This window comes from Diadema setosum, chromosome 17 (genome assembly GCF_964275005.1).
Source record: "Diadema setosum chromosome 17, eeDiaSeto1, whole genome shotgun sequence".
Taxonomy (NCBI): Eukaryota; Metazoa; Echinodermata; class Echinoidea; order Diadematoida; family Diadematidae; genus Diadema; species Diadema setosum.
The window spans coordinates 3892378-3910021 of NC_092701.1; the positions used below are offsets into that span (position 1 = coordinate 3892378).

Here is a 17644-nt window from a genome sequence, read left to right on the forward strand (position 1 = left end):
AAAAAGTCGCCAGACATGAATTTTTAGTTAAGACCATATTCTGAAAGAGCAGACTTTAAGCTTTAAAATGATGTATAACTCAAATCAAATGGACTCTCCTAACCTATCTAAATATTGGAAAGAAAGCACAAACTCAGGAAAAGTGTGAACTGAGAAAAGAGGCTCTGAAGTACAGTGTCTATTCAAGCACTTAATCTTTACCAAACCGTGCTGGCTGTGCAATGAATGGGACAAAAAAAAAAAAAAAACAGGAAGTAAACCACCCGAGTAACAGCAATGAAGGTATTATCAGATTAAACTGAGATTAAGCATGCCTCATTAACACATTCTGTCCATAATTAATGCCAACTTTTAAAGTAGTAGCTCTATCCTTTCAAACGTTATTAGAGCTCAAAGTGAAGAGTGTGGACAAGGTTTTTCAGAAATGAAAAAGGGATTCTAAATACACATCTAATCACACTATTCTACAAAAAATGTTCGAGATAAACTGCTAAAAAGTCACACTTTCCTGCCCGTTTTATGATACCAAATTCTAGCATATGTAAAAGAAGACCCGCTCTTTCAGAAAATATGAAAAAGTCAAGTTCTGCTAGGTTGACGAATTTCACTTATTTTCAGTCCTCATGCAAAATCAGTGTGTGCGACTTTATGTTCGTTTTGAGGTGCACGATCACAAATTTAAGATAATAAAATCATCTTCTCATACAATGTATTTTCCGAAGAATCATTTCGCTTTCATTCTGAAAGACTGGAAATTATCACAAAAACTGTATTCATCGAATAAAGCAAATCAATACAAAACTCAATGAGAATTCATTAGCCTTCGTAACTAAACGTTGCGACTACCTGCTGTGAATTTCTCATGAAGAGGCAATAAAAGTTAATTTACTTACAAAAAATACTAATATAATATAATGTATATCATACACGCACATATACACCATGTGTTAATACACACACACACACACACTCATCATGACCTTATACTATTCGTAAGCTCAATGATGAACGCAATGCCTATATATACACAACGCTAGCAACAACTGAAAACTTTCTGACAGAATGATGACGTCAATATTCAAGAGTGAGGGCAATTTTTGTTATGGTTACCTCAGTGAGTGCGTCTGGCACGTAGATGTCTCCACACACCGGTTGATAGCAGCCGCCGAAAAGGCAGTACTCGTTCCCGTCGTCGAACGGCAGTCCGATTACGACGCAGTCTCTATTTGGAAACAATGATGATATTTGTTTGTTAACTTTTGTTTGTTCCCGCTATTTTTTATTCCAGGAAGCTGTTGTTTGAACGCTGTTGGAACCTACTGCTTTGGCCAAAAGAAAAAAAAATCAACAGTTACTAACTTTTGTTAAAGGCATAATTTAGCATTTGCAGATGAAAGCATTAGTGCTATAAAATAGTTCTAAAATGTGAGTTAGGGATAGAAACAACCACTGTCAAAATTTGAATCCGTATAATCGATGTTAAGTGTTGCTAAATACACAAAATGTGAACAATAGTTATAATAAAAAAAATTTCCAGACTAAACCGTATACAGTTACGGTTTATTGAGAAAAACCCTGATATCTCCTTATATTTTAGGTTTTATTGCAAATATTTCATATGGTAGGATGTTTTATGATACAACAGACCTACACATATGCATCAAATATGATATCTTGAAAATTTTTGAAATCACTGCTCCCAAAGGTAAACTGGACCTTTAAGAGACGATAATGATATAATTTTGCTCAGACTTTCAATACCTTTGATTCGAGAGAGGGGAAAATTGAATTTTCACTTTCGTCTCTTATGTTTCCGTATACTCTGAGATATAGCTGTCGGTCGTATTAATATAGATATTAAAATGTTTATTGTTGAAACCTTTATTAACGTACGACAAGATCTGTAATATTGCGTAGTATTTTTCTTGAGAGTCATCATTGGTCTGTTGGTTGTTGGTTTGCGCTCACGATTTCCGCTAATATTTATTCAAACAAAGGCTTACCACATTGAAAGCTTTGTAAACATTGTTGGTCACGAATATCAAATAAGGAAATCAAACGAAAATATGAATATGAAGCTATCAAAACACTCAGAGTGATTTCTTTTTTCAGAAGCTGCCATGTCAGAAGTCTACACAGAGATTTCGCGTCACACAGGAGATAGAAATGCAAGGGCTCATTCATTTTTGTGGAAACACTCTGAAGTGATAAGGCGTAGACCTACATAGGCACATCGTAGCAGTTAATGATGTTAACAATGCTAATAATTCCAACGTTCTTATTTATAATGATGATGACATAGAAATCATCTCATCAGCTTAAATTGCCTTTGATCTTATGACTGTGCGAGGAATTTTTTTGAAAAGTTTGAAGAAGGTGTAATCGTCTCGATTACTCGACTGACTCTACTCTATCCATTATATCTACTCTAGCGTGATAAATGTGGTATTGGCACTGCACTGGCACTAGTACAACTTACTTGGGAAAGAGAAAATATCCCGGATCTTGTTTGACTGACAACGTGCGAGAGATGCGATCTGTGACGTCAGCCATGGCGGTCTGCAAGAATACACGTGCCAATATATTTATTCTTTATTATGATACTTTTCGTGCCCTTTTAGCAATATTTCTCCTAATCAATGAAGATAAATACGTATGTATTGTGATTGCGTATATATTATATATATATATGTATATATATATATATATATATATATATATATATATATATATATATCATTTACAGTATGTATTATACATGTAACAAGGCCTACTACGCTTTCATACATTGATAGATAGTATGTCATTCCTATGTTCATTCTTCTATATCTTCAGAAGTTTACTCAGAATCAAAAGTTTTGACAACCGACGTACACTGTTTGGTTGTACTCAAACTGTATAATAACCCCTGCAGCCATTATGAATTCCATCTATAACATGATCAATTGCTGAGGAATGGTTGCTGTTTCGTAAAACAAATTTTTCATTTTCCAGTTAATAGGTACAAGCATGACAAGGCCTGGAAGTTATTCTGTCGCTTATTACAGTGAGCTGGAATTAGGGTTCGGAAACATAATCACTTGCAGCAGTCAACTTAATCTTAATTTAAGAATCAAGTTGTATTGAGCTGTGCTATAACAGTGACGTGAGTTCAATTTCCATGCAACTCACCATTATTTCCTCTGAATTGTCGAGTGCAAGTATGGTGTCGTCAAAGTGAACATGGAACTTCATTTGCCGATCAGTAGACAGTATGCGGGAAGAGGTCTGTGGTCTCTCTACCTTGATTCTCTTTGACTAGACAGGGATGAAGAGGAGAAAACTTATGACGTCATGAATAGGTGGCATTGACGTCGAAAACATGATGTTGATTATAGATACTCATGAAGGTACGCTATCTTTGTACACAATGTATCTTTCTCCTTATCATATCTAACGTATATGTGCGTGTGTGTGTGTCTGTATAATTACAATATTATTATCAGAATGGAAAAGGGAAAATACAGGTCACATTTTATTACTGATTCATATGAATGAAATGATTTCAGGCTATTGAATTATACGGGTGTGATGATTCAAATACTTAATTGATGTGATAATCATTGATATAAAATGCCTTCGAAAGTGAAGTAGTGCAAAGGATAAGCTAATTTTTTTTTCTTATGTTTTAAGTTTCCTCAACAAAATTTATAGCAAAGTATAGCTGTTGTTTATATCAATGTATAACTGTTCTTAGTCTAAATTTGCTATCTAATATCCTGCTACATATTAGTAATATTAGATATAGTATCTGCTTTGATAATGATAATGTAAGGGTTACGGGAACTGATAATAATGACACTTTATAATTTGCAGGTGTATTAATGCAATGGTTAGGAATGGTAACAATTATTGGAGGAAATGACTAACATTATAATCAGAGAAATGTTTTCTTGTTGTATCATCCCATTGCAATTTTCATAGTTCGATGATGATGATAATGATAATTATTATCATTTTAACTATTCTACATACATGACACGTCTAATGATGAATGTAATCTTAAATGGAGAAACTGTTTTCAGAATTCCTGCACCATCCAATAAAAATATAAGATCAATTAGAAATTATTACAAGAGTACAAAAGGGTATTAGAGGGAATGTATCGTGACCAACAAGTGTGTTTGATTATATCTTATAACTGAAGTTACACAAAATATAAAATCTCAGCATTTTCATCCCAAATCTTCATCTAAAATGTTTGGCAGCTGCATGCCTTCCACATTTCACTATTCTGTCATTTATTGCGATATTGTTGGGACGGCGGGGTCGTTTTCACATCAGATAAGGCGAAATGTGTATAAGCTATAGATTATTGAAATCTTTTAAATTAAACTTATTGAATCATCTAAGATTGTTTAGGCCTATCATACACGAGAATTCATAAGGGAAGACTGTGTAGACGAACGTATCAAGGACAGAGACGAGTCATGATTATGACATTTAATACTCTGTTATTATAGGACAGCATTAAGTGCAGTCCAGAAATCTCGAGTATACAGCACCAGGTGCAGAGATTGGTAAATCAAATGTGTGAGGACCGTAACTCACCGCGTCTATCAGTGTTGGTTTATGGTAGCAACGCTGACTGTGTGAGTTGCCCACTGCAAGCAAAACAACCACTGCCACACAGCAAATTGTCCCCCAGCATTTCCGTCCAGGCTCCGTGCTCATCATCGTGTCAAATTTCCCCTAAACCATGCTATACAGTGCCTCCGTCTCACATGTGAATCTTCTTGTATAGCGTCTTTCAAACCAATATAGAAACTGAACTCGTTCACACTAGTTGTCGAAATCATATAGTCACAGGTGTTGTCCTAATCGCCGGAGGTGTTTTATGACGATATTCATCGACTCTTTGATTATTTTCCCCTTTTTTGAGCCAGTAACCCACCTCTTCAACTTTTGATGGTTGTTGCAGGACTTGGGCTCAAACGACTTTTAGGTTTTCCCACAAAAGATCAGCAAGGTCATTTCGACAAAATCACTTTGGGAGTCCAATATACATGATGGCTCTAGTACCCATTCTTGACAGTTCGCTTTTCATACCATCAGACTTGTAGCGTGGGCGGCGATTGTCGAGCGGAATAATATGCCTTTTATTATCAATATTTAGACTTCAGTCCTGCTCTTCTAACGACATGTAAATACCTACGACTCGTTGAACCCAACCATTTCTAAAGGAAATGTCGTCAAGTGAGTACGCTGCTGCTTACTCAGGGATTGGTCACGACAAATAGGGATAAAACCTGACCCAAATTGAAACTCATTAATTTCTTATCGTTTTGCAAAACCTCGCCCTGTCATGTTCTTTTTGGTGTCTCAACTTCCGAGGTTTGTAAGCAACTCTAGATTATCAGACGCAACTTTTGATAATTTCGAGATTATCCTATCTCACTGGCATCTTACGTTGTCTTGGAACTCTTGGAGCTATGCTATTCTGAGGCAGGATGTAACATCATTCTGTCGAAACGTCTTCTGGATAGCTGATTTCTTCTATTCACTTTTTACCTCTTCAAACAGAACAAAATTAAATGAGAACATAAACGAAAAACATCATACAGTAATTATGTACACTCGAAGAAAAAAATCAATATCCCTCGTATATTTCTGACACAATGGAAAGGAATGCAGTTCTCCTATCTATAACTCACAATGAAAACAAGTTTAAGCTTAAACACAAATATGTCATTCAATCTAAGTGATGTTGAAAATATTGTTTGCACTGCAAATTTGTGATTGGAAGGCGATCATGCTGGTATTATGTGATCAGGAGAAGAAATTTGGATGGCTGGTTTGTTCTTTGACTTTGTTTCTCAAACAGGAATGAATAGTTATAACAAGCAGGTACCGAGTTGTGGAAGATGCTTCCTGAGCACTTCTTAGATAGATGTAATAGATAGATAGAAAGATAGATAGATAGATAGATAGATAGATAGATAGATAGTTAGATAGAATTGATAGATAGATAATATAGATGTTATAGATAGATAGATAGATAGATAGATAGATAGATAGATAGATAGATAGATAATATAGATGTTATATAGATAAAATGGATAGATAAATAATATAGATAGATAGATAGATCGATAGATCGATAGATAGATCGATAGATAGATTAGATAGATAGATAGATAAATATAGATAGATATTAGATAGATAGATAGATAGATAGATGAATAAATGAAAAAAATAAAATCATAGATATTATAGATTAAAAAAGATATTCTATTGAGGTATTCAAGTCTCGCAGTCACAAGATGAATTACAAAAACAAAATTATATCGTAAAAGAGACATCAAGGATTACAACATAACTATTCATACCAAAAACCAGAGTAAAATACAGACATAAAAAACGAGGACTTATCAGAGGACATGTAGGAAGGGACGGAAGAGATGAGAAAAGAGAAGGAAGAAGAATTGAAGGTGTATGACAACAAAAGGCTGAGTGAGCAGAATATGAGAGAACAATTAAGGGGAGGTCTAGAGAGAAAGAGAAATAAAAAATATTGACTGCAGCGATATACGCAATGCCGTGTGAATATTAGGGAATTACAACATGATACCTACCACTGCCTACTGTATACACATTATGCATCATATCAAACAAATTATCAACAATTCAAGACAACGTGAAATTATCATTTTCATTATGTGTAAGCTATAATATATAACATTTTGCCTATTTATTAAAAATAATATTATGTCATCGATGTGGCATAAATGAAAACAAATAAGAGAGAGCAAATCAATTACCATGGAATTTAATTTTCAAATTTTTAATAATCAAAACCCCTGTGAATAGATTTCCTTACATTATATGAATCAGTTAAAATTGATGGTGAACAGTAATTAATCGTGGTCGTGAAATCGATGATTAATCTGGAACATTTCACTAAGCCTTGACCTTATGCCTACTGCTTCCTACTGTGATTCTTTTGCGGTTTTGACGTCATCAGTCATTTGTTTGTTGATTTCTTAGAGTCCTTGATACTAGGTGTAAAATAAAAATTATCACTTTTATTGGTAGACCTATATTTTTAATGCATTTAACTAATCATTATTGTATATGCCCTACTCTCTTTTTTTTCCTCTGGCGTGTGTGAGAACAGTATGTTGTTGTTGTTGTTGTTGTTGTTGTTGTTACGTTTTGTGGCTTACAGTTCGTGTGCCGAATATTGACGCCATCTATGTGCGGGTTTCTGTATCTTTTTGGCTTGCTTTCGTTTTACTTTTCATGAGGTGTCCAAGGTCCGGCGTCGGTGAAACGTACCTGTAACACCTCTTATTTCCATTCTTTTTTGTTGTTGGTTGCATCTTCTAAAAACAACATTTTTTCTTCTAAGAACAGCATTGTGCCACTCTTAAAAGAGAAAACTGATTGTAGAGATAATCTCTATGATACGGATAGATGTACAAAAGTAAAAACAAAAATGTGGAAGTTTGGGCCGACAATTTCTGCCCTTATACCAAGCAGTTCTCAGACTCACTTCAATGTAAATATAATGTATATAATATATTCCCTTGAATATATCATGTCCATTTAAAAAACAGATACGATGTTTGTATGTTGTTTTCATTTTAGATAAGTATACACGCAGGTCCTAGCTGTAACATTGCTACAGGGTAGACCCACAGCAAAAACAATAAAAAACAAAAACCTTAATTTTCGATTTCTTCACTATCCATCCATGATAAAAGAAAGGAAAGAGTAATGTGTGGATACGATGTTTGTATAATATTGTTTTTATTTTGTAGATAAGTATACATGCAGGTCCTAGCTGTAACATTGGAATATGATGTCACTATACAGGGTAGACCCACAACAAAAACAAATACAAAAGCGATAAAACAAAAACCTGAATTTTCGATTTCTTCACTATCCTTCCATGATAAAAGAAAGGAAAGAGTATTGTGTGGAAATTCCTCATTTAAACAGATGGGTTGGTTGTGGTACATGTATCAGAGATGTAGATATAACCCGTAATCATGTTTTCGGGATTACATCCACTACAATGTGCTCATGGGCTGTATCTTTCTGGAGGTAAACTGCCCACCACCCCCCCCCCAAAAAAAAAAAAAAGTAAATGAAACCAGCAACGCCGGAATAAAACAGGAAATACATAAGGCCGCGACAACAACAACAACTTCGAGTATTATAATACTAGTAGTAGATTATATATAACAAGCAAGCAACCAATAAAGAACAAAGAACCCCCCCCCCCCCCCAAAAAAAAAAAACCAAACAAACAAACAAACAAACAAACAAAACAAGGCAAAGCAAACATGCAAACGCCTCTTCAGCATAGTAATTTATGGCTCTGGGCTCCGTCTTATAAAGCCTTCTAATCAATCACAAGTCCCCAAATCAATCGCAACTTGCATTGCAGCACACAAAAAAACTTGTGATTGGTTTCTATCACAAGTCTTTATAAGACAGGCCCCAGTTGTGTTTTGCAACACAGCTTCCCGCGCTAGAGGAACAAGCAGCAGCTGTGTATGACATTCAATTTGCCTACTAGTACCAGTGAGTACAGGTATTTTGAACGTATCATATAATTGTTGTTGGTTTGGTTTGTTTGTTTGTTTGTTTTTTGATGTTTTTGTTTTGTTTTGATTTTGTTTTTGTTTTTTTGTTTGTTTGTTTGTTTTTCGGGTTTTTTTTTTCTTTCTTTTTTTTTTTTTTTTTTTTTTTTTTTTTTTTTGCTACTACGGTTTTTGTATGGTTTCTGATTTGTGTCGACTGCGCATGCTCCTCGATTTGGTGGTGGCCCATGGCGGCCATCTTCAGCAAAAGTACAGTTGAGTCAAACTCCGTCTGGTAAGATTGTGCATTATTCCGTTATCTTTTCATTTGGTCACTATTTTTTTGAGTCCGAGAATAGATTATTCAATGTACAACGTGCCTGAGGGATACAAGCGTATTTCGTGGTCTGATGTCCCATGGAATGCGGGTATAAATGTCAACAGAAAAGCAGCTGTTTTCGTGCCCACTAATTTTGTGTGGTCCCATCTACTACGACTTGTGTACTGCAGTGGCAGAATGTCTACTAGCCGTGTTGTATTTGTAATGTTAGTGTAGAACGAGAGGTCTATGTAATTATGGCGTTCACCTGTGGTGAGAGATATGCGTTTTACAGAAATCGACGTAAAAGGGTCACCTAAACTTCTCAAGTCGTTTACCGTTAGAACTTGTTGGTTGGTTGTTGTACGATGAGAGCAGTTCGTGGCTAACAGCGACTCACAGTAGCCCGAAGGCGCGCGAAGGCAAGCGTTCACTGTGTTACACGGATCGGAGCTCCGGAGCGCCCCGTGCTGGCCCACCGAACTAAGTCTAACGTTACTGTGGGCCGGCCCCGGGGTTATTCGTGGCTGCAGTGCAGTGTTCGCCTCGTCCTGGCAGAAATACCAAAGTTCGACCTCCTTGTGCCAAAATTCAACCGTACACAAACGCACAAACACAAACAATTATTTTTCTGGTGCCACTTCCAGGGTTTAAAAATCAGCTGATGAGCAAAAAGAAAAAAAATGATGCCACTCCTCTTGCTCTCGAAACAAGGCATGGTAAGGGACACAACATCAAGTTATTCGACTGCTGACAGGCAAAGTCTAAAAGATAAACAACAAAGAGTCAAACCCTTTTTTTTTTTTTCAAGGCACAAGTGGGGGGAATTGAGGGCTAAAGTGGTAAAGACCCTCTTAATTATTAGCCTATTAAAAGTGGGGGCCCACCTAGACAGAAAGATCCGTCTGTCCGGAGGAGTCTTTTATTTTTTGCCATTAACGCTCTCCTCTGTAGACAGAGGGGATCCGTGAAGCCAGACACAGTCTCCGCGGAACATTCCCCGACGGACAGATACTGACCGATCTTTCGGTCAAGGGCCCACCCCTCTCAGCTGTCTTTCTAACAATTCTAGCTTCGTTGCAACATACACGCATGTAAAAGATTTTTTTTTTTTTTTTTTTTTTTTGCATAAATATATAGCTGGTTAAATCTTTCTGTTATCATTTCTACCAGTTGAGTACCAAGGTATAAAAAATTACAGTTGAATCTTAAATTACAAAGCCAATGGCAATGCACTGTATTGTAAGCACATTTTTTATTTGGAGCCTAGGTTGCTTGAGATATTTTTGTGATGAATGTTTGTAGGACTTTGTCATGAAACTGTGGATGGTACTGTGCCTTTATGTTGATCTGAAAATTTTCAATCTATTCTTGAATTTTAGATTCCATTTCCATGATGTCAGGTTTTGAGGAGGTAGGAATAGCAGGAAGTGTCCATCTTCGGGAAGCACTGACCAACTGCACAGACCCTCTTCAGGCCATCGAGGACTTCCAGTCAGAAAATGGCATCCTCCTGCCCACCCTGCAGCCTGCTCTCCCTCTGCTCGACCTCCACAACATTCGTCGCTTCGAGTTCCACCACTCCATCATGGAGGAGCTTCGGGAGAAGCTCATCTCACGCACACGGGAGCTGGCCAACAGCGACACCAAGGGGCGCTTCAAGACAATCGAGGACCTCCTCTCCAAGTGTTTCCCACTCATCAGGGTCCAGTCCATTCAGCCTGTGGTTTTGTCCATTATGAAGTGTCTTCCAAAAATTCCTGAAAAGTACTTGACTGTCCTGGTAGATGATCGTTCATTGTACAATGTGGCATCCATTGAAGTCAAGCAGCAGATATGGCAGAAGAATCCCTCGCTGTTTGGCGATGAGGTCTCTCCACTCCTGACAGACTACATCAAGACCAAGGAGGCTGTACTCTTCGGCAGCGAGACGTTGAACTCGCACATGTTCTTTCATGTCGCGCCAAAGACGAGGCGACAAGGTCATGTTGTGCAAAAACTCACCGGAATGGTCGGTAAGAGTGTGAAACTCTTTGATATGGTGCTGCAGTTTCTGCGGACGCTTTTTCTCAGCACAAGGAACATGCACTACTGTACTCTTAGAGCAGAACTTCTCATGTCTCTGCATGACCTCGAGATCCACGAGATCTGTGCAGAGGACCCATGCCATAAATTCACATGGACACTTGACGCCTGTGTGCGGGACAAGCAGGTGGATGACAAGAAGGCCAAAGAGTTGCAAGGATTCCTGGATGGTATCCGGAGGGGCCAAGAACAGGTCCTTGGGTATGTCAAGTCAGTGTGTTGTGCAAAAGTGATCAAAGTGTAAACTTATGAAGAAAATAACAACCAGTATGAAAGCTTGCCAGTTTTCTATGATGATATATGATGGGGACCTTAATATTATTGTCTTGGTTGCATTCAAGATCTCTGTAATCATACATGTTCAGAATTTCGTATTGGATTCAGAAAAGGGGCAATGTGTGATTGGCTCAAATCCTAATGACAGCATCAACTTCTGCTTCATCGTACAGTGTTGAAAAATATGTCATAGAGTGTAAGTACATCATGTCATGAGTAGAGTCCTACAGGGGAAAAAGATGGGCAATCAATTAAATATGTCAGAATTTTATGGAATAAGGGACATAAAGAGTTAAATCCACACCTGCATGAACACGCTTTGATGCCAAGCTTGAACACCCATTCTTCTCCCTGCAGTGACCTCTCCATGATCCTGTGTGACCCCTTTGCCATCCACACCCTAGCAACCAGTGTCATCCGTCATATGACTGGTCTTATCAACCAAGATAAACTACCCAGGGTGAGTCAAACAGAGTTATTGTTGAACAGAATTCTAAAATGATTTTGTTCTCAATGAAAGACACTCTTTTCTTCTTTCAGTACCGGTAGTCTATTTGCTTTATAGTGTAAATCCTTGATTGATTTTAGGATATTGAATTTAACAGATTGGTGAATCTCAAGACTGATTATTCACCTTTGTTTTACATGAATGAGATTCCTAGTATTCTTTTGTTGTTATTGAAAATTAACTACAGTGCACTACCGTTATAACGAAATGCTCGGGACCGGCAGTTTTCTTTCGTTATAACGAAATTTCGTTATAACCGAACAAATACAATATATAACGAAAACAAGGAAACCACGTTTACATATCATATCATGTTTGCTAAATACTCATCATACACTGGAAAGCTATGTGAAATGTGATGGGATAACTGTAATACAATAATAAACGCAAGGTCCCCTCAGAAACTGTGCGTGACACAAGGAGCGGACACACAGTCGTGTGAAGCGTTCACACATGCAGAGACGCTATAAATGCTTGTTCTGCTACGTATTTTCGAAAGCAATTCACATTTCGTTATAACGGAACATATTTCTTTTGTTTTTCTTTGTCTGTGGCGCTCGGAAAAGACTTCGTTATAACGGAAATTTCGCTATAACCGTGTTCGTTATAAGCGAACTTTGTACTATAGACTTTGATGGTGATAATTTTGGGACCAGAGGATTTACTTTGTTATAACGAAATTTCGTTATAACCGTGTTCCTTGTAACGGGAGTGCACTGTATCAACAACTGTCCTGTATTTGAATCTTCAGTTGGAAGTAATGAAACTGGTTTGTTGGCCAGGGAGTATGTAATTTTGTTTTTTTGGTGTGTTTTTTTCAGCTGATTTCAAAGTTTAGGGGCTTTTATCAAATTTCAGCTCAAGATCTCATGGTAGGAGTGGCTTACAGTTGGGGAAACCTGACTTAGCTTGACATTTGATTTGATGCAATATATATAACCCATGTATAAAATAATTGTTTGATGAGAAGTGTCTGAATTACCAAACAAATAAGTTTTCTCTGTGTACTGTTTCTAAAGTGGTGGTGAAAGCTAAAGTTGGTACTAATTAGCATCAAAGGAACTTGAGAAACTGTGAAGTCAAAGGCAGGTGTTTTTTAAGGGAGTCATTGAATAATTGCTGTAAGTCCTCAGTTATGTCACTAATTTCTGGTTTCCATCCGTAATTATCCATTTCACAACAGGATAGTCCAGATTTGACAACTCTCCTCCGAATGCTGTCACTCGGGCTAGGTGCGTGGGACATGTTGGACAGTCAACATTTCAAGGAACCAAAACTGGTATGATTTATGTGTGTCTTTTATAAATTCTACATTTTTATGAGTGATGTTCGATATCTGTGAATAACCGTACGCCAGTCATTTGATTTCTCCTGTTGCCTTGTGTAAGTTTGAGAAACTACATGTATTGTTTGAATGGAACATCTCAATGATTTCAGGTGTTGTTTCCTTTTATATTATACTTTGACATGGTTTGATAAAGACACTAAATTACTCAGAAACAGTGAATAAAAGTAGAAAAACACAGTCGACCTCGACTAAGTCAAATAATTCCATAAGTCAAAGGTCTCGGTCCTCTTAATGTTCTATTGATTTTATTCCCTCATAAGTCAAATTTTCACTAAGTCGAAGCTATTTTTTCAGTCCAAAAACTTCAACTTAAGCGAGGTTTACTGTAGTATCCAATATACTCGTTGAGGATGTTCATTCTGTATGTGTCCAGCAGTATTTAGAATACCTCAAACAGATCAATCCTCTTTCTTTGAGTGAATTTTAGTAACTGTAAACAATGCTGTCTCATTCTAATCTCACCTACCAGGAGAATGACTTGGTGCTCAAGTTTCTGCCAGCTCTGATGGGACTCCTTGTTGACGACCAGATGAGGGTCGTCAACCGCCGGCTGAACGACACCAGCGACCTCGACGACATGAAATCTGTCCCAGCCTTCCTCCTGAAGTACATCCGAAGGAACCGCATCGGTGCCACACTCATCCTGTACTATGTCCTCCACATCACCAGCAAGCGCAACAAGGACGCTCTCGCTCGCATCCTGCCTTTTGTCGTCAAGACAGAGAGCGACCTCTCCTTCAACGACATCTTCCTCCACCCCTTTGTGGCACAGCTCTCCCTCCTGCTGGAGGAGTTCTCATCCGAGCTCTTCTGCGAGATCATCTTCGACGGTTTCCTCCTGCATGGATCGTCGAGGGAGAACGTGGCCAGGCATTCCCTCCGGCTGGTGGAGTTTGTGTTTCACAAGCTACCGGCAGGGAAGCTTGCCAAGCTGCAGAATGCCTTGGAACCCAAGCCTGAGGTAACTAACAAAGTTGCAGCATGTATTGTTTGATATTCTTCCGAGATTCAGTTCTCCATTGCACAAAATAGACGTACATTAAAGAAAGATTAATGCCCATGCAAGCCTTCATATGCAGTGCTCTCGTTTGATTTATGTTACCTCAACATGATTCACATTCTGTGTTTATAACATTGTACTGTCAAAGGGACTGTTAAAGGACAAGTTCCCCTTCATATACATGTGGATTGAGATAATGCAGCAATATAAGTGGAACACATCTTGAAAGTTTGAGGAAAATTGGACAATCCGTTCAAAAATTGTGAATTTTTAAAGTTTTTGTGCAGTCACTGCTGGATGAGAACATACTGCAGTTGATGATATCACATGCATACAACAATATAAGGAAAAAATAAAGAAATTCCACAAAATTTCATTTTTTGAAAAAAGTACACATTCCCTCAACTTGTAACTGATATATGTTCAGGGTAATATTACTCCCCCAGCCTTCTGAAAGAGGCAAGTCATGTACTCTTCTATTATGCGAGAAAAGTGAAAATATGTTGAATTTTCTTCATAGTTTCTTTATATGGTTGGACTAATATGACATCACAAGCTGTAGTAGTCTTCACATCCAGCAATCGCGGAACTGAATTCAATAACTTTTGAACGGGTTGTCCAATTTTCCTCAAACTTTCACTGATGTGTCTACTAATATTGCTGCATTCTCTCAATCGTCATGTTTATGAAGGTGAACTTGTCCTTTAAGGCTCTGCATGAATATGTTTGCACCCTCTCCTAATTGAATGTGGTAACTGTACGTTGTATTGTCATGGCAGAGCAAAGGCATATTTCTAATTACACAAATTAACCTTGAGAGAGAGACAGGCTAGATTGACATAATAAACCTAATTTTGCAATTTTCATTCATGTGTGCTATACTGTGCCAAGAAAATGAATTTGAAAGTACTTTATTGAATCACATATTTCCCATGATTACTTGACAAAGGTGAACAAAGCTTTTGATTAAATGTGTCAACTTTCCTTTCTACCCACAGCACAGCCAGGCAGTAAGAGATCTCTATGGCTCAGTGATGGTCAAGATTAGTGCTCATACCCCCAGCCCCACCAAGGTACCCGAACCGATCGACTCCCCCCTCTTGAGTGTTCCAACACCGGCCCCGTTATGAGCACAGACTTTAAAGCAGAACTGCTGTGTAAAGTACAGCACCGTGTATGGTGTGCACACTGTGTAGGGCATTATGTTCTTACTGCAGTGTGCAAAGTACCACACTGAATTGAATACACAGGGTGTAGAGCATCACGCTGTGTGTAGTACCACAGTGTACAAAGTCCCACAGTGTAGATGGTATTACACTGAAGTTCCACACTGCATAGAGCACACAGTGTGTACAGTATCACAATGTGTGCAACGTCTCAATTCAGATGGATAAAGAAGACCACGTGGTTAAAAGCTATCAAAGAGACGATCAGGGAGCTGTTGTTTCTCCAAAAGCATTCTTCAGATGGATAAAGACTCTTTATTTGAGAGGACAGAAGCCATCTTGGAGAATCCTGTGCAGAGGATATGCCACGCATACAAGAGATGATGCATACAGTAGTTTCTTGTTGCACTAAGATGGCTGCGCCCAGCTCTGCTTGAGGAATTGTGTAGCTCATCGGCCTTGTGTGTATCAGCTCTACTCTGTCTCTGTGTGTCTTGTGCAGCAAATTGTAGCCCTATATCATTAAATGCTGGAGTATTATATGCTCTTGGTGGAGAGTTCAGGAAATAGGCTATAAGCGTTGAATATACAACAACAACAAAATTCTCTTTGGTGCAAAATGCTGTGACACTGCTGGCTGCATGGAGAATGCATTTTATCTGTTGCTGACTTTGTCTTACTTGGAATCAGGATCTCATAAGAATCTATTTACTGCTTATTTAGCTGTGCTTAAAACAGAAACAGTGAAGAATATTTATTGTATGGACGTCAGTGCACAAAAATGTGTTAAATCCACAAATGTAGTAACACAAATTGTGAGTACACACCTTTTTTTTATTCCTACAGCAACTGAAAATGTTTTTCGCAGTGAAGACATGAGTGTCTTATAGTCAGAGACCAGCTATCCTCCTACAAGCCCTCCTACAACCATTGTTGAATTCCATTTACAGTACATCTCATTCAGTGTACAGTAGTTGTCAATAGTAAAATCATTCTTTCTAATTCAGTGTACGTTGTAGTTGCCAGTGGTATTACAACTTCCTTTGATATAGTCAAGAAATTTATAAAGCCAGACTAGGCTAAAGTTTTTCATGTGACTTCTCAGCAATTCAGACGTATTTGTACTCCAAGTTACGGATTAGGCCATTGTAATGTCAAGTGAAGTGTTATTGTGTGCAAACACATCCAAAAGAGTGCATTTTAAACAAAATGTGAAATGAGATTGCAATTCACTGGAAATCTAGCTCAAGCAAGTTATACTGACATGTAAAATTGTAGCATCAGTGGAATAATTACGTGATGCTCTATGATGGCTCTGAATTATTGATCTATGTGTCAACATTACTTGATCTGATATCGCATTTTATTTTAAAGCGAGCTTAACCTTTGATCGCACAGTGCAAATTGATAATAGCATTATTCCTGACATACTGAAGGTATGCTTGTCTGTCCTGATACATTTTAACAGCAACATTCTTCAGTCATTTTCAGTTCTAGTCTTATTCTATTTTTGACATCATTATCTCAGCATCCAATTTTCCATGCTGCCCCATGAACATATCTGTTGCTTGATATTGCTGTATGCCACATGGCTCAATTTCGTATGTTCATGATGATTGTCGTACTGTTTGTATGTCTGATTGCCTGTGATTTCTCCTTCTGATCTCTACCAATAATGGCAAAATTTATCCAGTCTCGTCCTCCTTGTAGATGTGAGAGGAAAGAGGCTGCAATGACAACTGATTACTCTTGAGATTTTTACTGTGGCTCGTAACAAAGGGCAATGGGTATGTCACATATGTACTAGGACTTACATCATTATAGATAGCATCAGAAAGACAAAAGGTGTAACTTTCACTGGCAGTAAGCAATACAGTGCACAATTTTTTTACATTGCTGTTGCAGCTTTAAGATTGTCAGTTCAGATTATCATGTTTTCACTGTTGATCAGGACATTCATCACAACAGTGAAATTTCCTATTCATAACATGGGAGTGTCATTAGCCCAGTGTCATATTGTACTATGGTAGTGAGGTGTGTAATTTCCGCATTGACTGTCCGTTTATTCTGTTGCTGATGATTATTATTTCATAGTAATTGATTTGACAAATTATTCATCCTTTCTGTGTCACAAACTTTGGACAAAGCGCACAATTCTACGGGGTATTCTGTGTCAATCATCATGCCAAAGGGTTAACAAAAGTTACATGGGTGAGATTTTGTAGCTTACGCAGGTCTATAATACACAGAGTTTGTACTTGGGTAGACATTTCCTAATTATTGAAACTTTACAGAGCAAGTTTTCTCGAAAAACAAAAACAGCTTGACATTTAAGCTGGTAAAGGGAAATTAAATATCTTCAGCTTTAACAT

General features: G+C 37.7%; 1 protein-coding gene across 1 annotated transcript; it reads left to right on the forward strand.

Moving 5' to 3' along the window:
* The first annotated feature begins 9585 nt into the window (after nucleotides 1–9585).
* Nucleotides 9586–15249, forward strand: LOC140240889 (negative elongation factor B-like). The gene is made up of 6 exons (XM_072320668.1): nucleotides 9586–9608; nucleotides 10272–11175; nucleotides 11608–11710; nucleotides 12942–13037; nucleotides 13576–14067; nucleotides 15105–15249. The coding sequence occupies exons 2-6, from the start codon at nucleotides 10283–10285 to the stop codon at nucleotides 15234–15236; spliced, it is 1716 nt and encodes a 571-aa protein (XP_072176769.1). The 5' UTR covers nucleotides 9586–9608; nucleotides 10272–10282; the 3' UTR covers nucleotides 15237–15249.
* The last annotated feature ends 2395 nt before the right edge of the window (nucleotides 15250–17644 follow it).